Source organism: Nicotiana tabacum, chromosome 14, assembly GCF_000715075.1.
Source record: "Nicotiana tabacum cultivar K326 chromosome 14, ASM71507v2, whole genome shotgun sequence".
Lineage (NCBI taxonomy): Eukaryota > Viridiplantae > Streptophyta > Magnoliopsida > Solanales > Solanaceae > Nicotiana > Nicotiana tabacum.
The window spans coordinates 87,947,934-87,953,684 of NC_134093.1; the positions used below are offsets into that span (position 1 = coordinate 87,947,934).

Consider the following 5,751-nt stretch of genomic DNA (forward strand, 5'->3'; position numbering starts at 1 on the left):
GCAGTTAGAAGGAGGTTAGAGGACTAAGAGATATAAAAAGAGTATATTATTGTAATAGGGGATTCATTGTGATTTGATATTAAAATTGATTTCATCCCCCTTCATCTCTATAACATTCTTGTCATCGACTCCGTCGTCAACCCCGGCCAGTCCACCGAAAATCTGTTTAGGGACCATTCTTGCTCTTGGTTCCTTAGGATTTTCGATCTTTTTTGTTTGAGTTTTGGGAAAAGGGCCAAATATATCCCTCTACTTTTGGATATGGTATATATTTAACCTCCGTTATACTATCGGGTCAAATTTACCCCTATCGTTATACTATCGGGTCAAATTTATCCCTATAATCAGTAAACTTTTAAAAATTACCCCTCAGTCCGTCAGGTGACCCAGAATCTCCAAATCATTTTAATTAAGTTACTGATTCTGCTTCTTGGTCCACTATTTTCAGAATAATTGACATTTACCTGCTATCTGAATTGGAGAAAAAAATATTAAATAATACAACCGTTAATAAACAAAGTATAGTTATTTGAAAAATCTAAATTAGGTGGCTTGTCTAAATTCTATAAGTATTTACAATATCCCAATTTTAATGAATTCGTTGCACCAAATGTATGGGCACTTTGCAAGTATTAGTGATTGAAGTTAAAGTTTCTCGGAGACTTTACATTGTCGAATTCAACTTTGCTTTACTTTAATCATTTGCGCACTCTTAAGTTAGTCGATCGAATTATATACTAACCAGACAATGACAAAATATATTTGAATATAATACATGTACATACATGATGATCAGCTGTATATAATTCACAATAAATAGATCTACTAAATTTTACAGTGTGTATATGGCTGAAAAATAAATAAAAAAATAAACCAATTATTACAAGAAGAAAAGTGAGTAAATTAGTAATTAAAAATGTTCATAAATAATTTATATAGTCTAGTAACTTTAGCATTCATATCAATAATAATTTCTGAAAATAGTGGAGCAAGAAGAACAACAAGTGATTTAAATAAAAGGAATTTGAGAGATTTTAGATTACTTAACACATCAAAGGGTAATTTTTAAATGTTTGCTGATGATAGGGATAAATTTGGCCAGATAATATAATGGTCGGGTTAAATTTGACCGGATAGTATAACGGAGATTAAATGCATTCAATATTCAAAAATAAAGGGGTATATTTGGCCCTTTTCCCTTTGTAAAATGTATAGTTGTTGAAAACCAAAACAGCGTTGAAAGTGAATTGGCTAGTCAATCTAAGATCATATATATCTTGTTAATAGTTGAAAATTAGTGTTCTTTTGTTAGGGTTTTAATTTTTCCTGTTTATACACGAAGTTTATTTTGGCTGGTTCAACTCCCAAAGCTCGGGGAAATTCTGTCCTGTGATGCACAAGGTGTTGCTTCATTTACGTGAAGGACAAATTAGAGTTAGCACTTCAAAACTCAAATGGACATACGTTCTCATAAACTAGGGAGTATTGTTTATTATAACTATGAGAACCCACTAATAATTATCTGAAGCGGATTTAAGATTTTAATCTGATGAGTTTTAACCTTTAAAGTTCTTAGATTTGAAGTCATTTTACTTGAAATTATGAGTCAAAATATAATATTTGCTGAAAGGTTTTTGGGATTTTTTTAATCCAAATTTAAATTCTGCGTAGAATTTATTGGATTCGGACGAAACTGGTGCAGAAGTACTAAAGCCACCCCTACCTACTATCCTCTGTCATGCCTTCTTTTTATTATACAAACGACCATATCCTAGAAGAAATAATGCAGAAATAGAGTATTAAATACTAATCTATGGTACCTGTTTCTTTTAAGTATGATTGTGTTAGGGAAATTAACAAAAGCAAATTAAACCATGGATTACCTAGCCATTGTTGGAGGATTAGTACTTGCCTGGACTTTGGTCCGAGTCCTCTGTTTGGTAAAAGACATTAGAGGCAGAGGATATAACAACAAGAAACTTCCACCAGGTCCAATCCCTTTACCCTTCATAGGAAATCTCCATAACTTAATTGGTGCACAACCCCACAAGTCCCTTGCAAGTCTTGGCCAAAAATATGGTCCAATATACAGTCTAAGGTTGGGAAAGACAACTACAGTGGTAATTTCTTCAGCAGCTGGGGCTAAAGAAGTTCTCCAAAAGCAAGATTTAGCCTTTTCAAGATCAGTCCCAGATTCAATGCATGCTCACAACCATCACCAATCTTCTGTCATTTGGCTACCGATGGATAATCGATGGAGATGCCTCCGGAAAATCTTGAATACATACATCTTCTCAGGTAAAGGAGGCAATAAACAAGTCCGGCCAAACTTGAGAGGGTTAAAATGAGTCAACTCAATATAAGAGTCATGATGTTCAAAGTTTGCTCGGATTAAAATGGGTTAGGTGAAAATAATTCAAATAACAGGTCATAATTCAACTCGCCCAACGTAACCAAACCTCCAATCCTTTTTATTTTTCGTTTTGAACTAAACAAAATGGGAAAGTAATATATTTTTGTTAACTTATTCGTTTAAGTTCTTCAAAATTTACATAGTATTCAATATCAAATTTTGATTTTGTAATGTTTGGGTGACATTTTGACCAGTCGAGTTACAGTATTTTGATTACTCAATAATTTGATGGATCATATCAAGTTCAACCTTTTGGGTCAAGTCTATTAAATGGTCATACCCAAACCCGTTTAAACTTGGATTACTGAAAATTGGGTTCATTGTGCCACCTTTATACTCAGGAAACAGGCTTGACGCAAACCAGCATCTGAGGTCTAGGAAGATCAATGAGCTTATTTCTTATTGCCATCGACAAAGCCAAACAAGGGAGGCAGTGGATATTGGTCAAGCTATTTTCTATACATCATTGAGTTTACTTTCCAATACCATTTTCTCAAGGGATTTTGCAGACCCTTATGTGAATTCAGGTGAGTCCTTTTAGTATAGTCATAGATTTGTAATATAGAACTTCTCGCACTTTTATTTATATATCATTGGTTTGAGATGAGCTTAAATAAACCAACATGGTCAATTTATGGAGGAGTTTGTAATATGTGAATTCAGGTAAAGAATTCAGGGAATTGGTCTGCAAATTTATGGAGGAGTTTGGTAAGCCCAACATAGTGGATTTCATCCCTATGCTAAAAAAGATTGATCCTCAAGGAATTAGGCGACGCATTACTGTTCATGCTGGGAAGTTGCTTAAGCTTTTCGAGGGGTTGATCGATGAACGTGTGGAGCAGAGGAAGTTGCAAACTTGTACTAGTAGCAACGACGTTCTTGATATCCTGCTCAATGTTAGCCAAGAAGATCCTGAGGCAATTGGAAAAAATGACATACAACATATGTTCCTGGTATGTTTGAGACTTGCTTCTTTCTCTTCATTCTTTCAATATACAATTTACCAAATGCTACTACTTATTTGGCTTCATTATGTTTCTGTTCATCTTCTTGCTTTGGCATATACATGTTATTGTCTTCTTATGTTCTAGTTGCATTTTTATAGTTGTCCTATATATTTTGTTAAAATGCAAAGATATAATTAAACACATAGTTAATCAGTGGCGAATCCAATCATAGGTTCGGTGGTTCAGAAGAATTCATATGTCGGGGTTGAATCCAATATATACGTGCGAAAAATAAGTATAAATAGAGATAGATATACATTCAAAACACATAACGTTTAAACTCTAGATCCGTTGCTACAACTACTTATGATGACACAGTTATCCCCCAACCCCCCTGGACTTTATTGTACATTATTTGCTTCTTAAAATAGGCTAACTTATATCTGAAAGAGAACCATTCGTTTGCATATGAGTATGTAACAATGATGTATCATATAGCAATAAATTTCCTAGTTTCTCAATTGTGCATTTGTATTACAGGACCTTTTCGTTGCGGGGACTGAAACAACTTCAAATACAGTGGAATGGGCAATGGCAGAGGTCATGAAAAATCCAGACATAATGAAGAAAGCCCAAAGCGAGCTCGCAGAAGCTATTGGCAAAGGCAAAGTAATAGAGGAACAAGATATTCCTCTACTCCCTTATTTGCAATGCATTGTGAAAGAAACCATGCGATTACACCCACCAGGCCCCTTGTTCTTACGCCAGGCCCAAAAAGATGTTGAGGTGTGTGGGTACTTCATCCCAAAGGGGTCTTTAGTGTTAATTCATGTTTGGTTAATGGGTCGCGATCCAACAATTTGGGAGGACCCTTTGGTATTTAAGCCCGAGAGATTTTGGGGTTCGGAGTTTGAAGTTCGAGGTCAAGATTTTGAGTTAATTCCATTTGGTGGTGGCCGGAGAATATGCCCCGGCCTACCTTTGGCAATGAGGACTGTTCCAGTTATATTGGGTTCCTTGTTGAATTCATTTGAATGGAAAGTTGAAGGGGAGATAGCACCAAAAGACTTGGATATGGAAGAGAAGTTTGGCCTTACACTAGCCAAATCGTTGCCTCAGCGAGCTGTACCAGTTCCACTTTAAGGGTTTGATACATAATTATATGACTAAATCTGTGAAGAATTGCTTACACTAGCCAAATCGTTGCCTCTGCGAGCTGTACCAATTCCACTTTAAAGTAATTGCACTACTGTTGGGCACATTGTAATGTAAAATATATAGAAAAGCTATACCAACTTTTATAAAAGTATCATTTATTATTAATAATATAACCAGTATATATAATAATAATTTGTATAAAAAAATCTAATAGTCTCAACAAATTCTTATAATGATTACATTGTTCGGTTGAGATATAATAATTGAAAGTTTAGTTTCTATGCGATGGAGTCGGCCATATGAGTCCTCACAGCTTTCTTTTTTATAAGCTATATATATATATATATATATATATATATATATGTGTGTGTGTGTGTGTGTGTGTATGTGTGTAAATGTAACAATAATAATAATAATAAATAATAATACTATTAAAAGTTCTCTAATACATTTAAGACCTGTTCCTAATTAGTAAGTATCACCTATATAGATTTTTTTCTTCCAAATAATCTTAAAAGTAGACCATACCTAATATTAAGATATATATTTTCACGCTCGATATGTTTGATTAGTTAGTGTTTGATGGGAGTATTTGAGAAGAGGTTGTTTTGTCCCTCATTGGAGAAAGAAAGAAAGGACGAAGTGTTTAGAAGCGTTTCTTTGTCTTATATAGTTTGAATATTTTAAAGGATGTTTTGGAGGGAAATTGAAACTTTGACTATATTATTAATAGTCATTATTGAGCACTTGGGCTTTGGGTCTATTAAGTAGTCCGAAATTAATATTTTATTAATTAATTGAAAATGTTTTTTAAATTAAATAGAAAACGTTTTTAACAGCTTTCTTTTTAAATTCAAAAAAGGTGACAATTGGTTTAAAAGGTGCATGTTAGGAAAAGACGAGTCTGTTAATTCCAACGGACTCCTATAGGTATTATAAATACTCATATCATCTCCAAAACGAAATCATCTGAAAAATTTCATCTCTTTCTCTTCTGCTTATTTTCTACAACTCACAAATATTCTGTTCTTGTGAAAAATTGGAGTTAATTGCTGAAACTCGAATTTCAAGGTTTTGCAAAATCCTGAGGAATTCTGCTATTATCCCTGGAGAAACAAAGCGGGAAGCTTAAATTCCTTAAGGACAATGACTACACTATCGAAGCATGATTATTTCATCGCATTATTTTTCTAACAATCTTAAGGAATTTAAACAACACTGCAATTGAGGCTT

The 5,751-nt window shown here is 33.8% G+C and overlaps 1 protein-coding gene across 1 annotated transcript; it reads left to right on the top strand.

The window, feature by feature from the left end:
* Nucleotides 1–1,728: 1,728 nt before the first annotated feature.
* LOC107779792 (geraniol 8-hydroxylase-like) lies at nucleotides 1,729–4,701 on the top strand. Its single transcript, XM_016600277.2, has 4 exons — nucleotides 1,729–2,298; nucleotides 2,755–2,940; nucleotides 3,077–3,366; nucleotides 3,901–4,701. The coding sequence occupies exons 1-4, from the start codon at nucleotides 1,875–1,877 to the stop codon at nucleotides 4,501–4,503; spliced, it is 1,503 nt and encodes a 500-aa protein (XP_016455763.1). The 5' UTR covers nucleotides 1,729–1,874; the 3' UTR covers nucleotides 4,504–4,701.
* The last annotated feature ends 1,050 nt before the right edge of the window (nucleotides 4,702–5,751 follow it).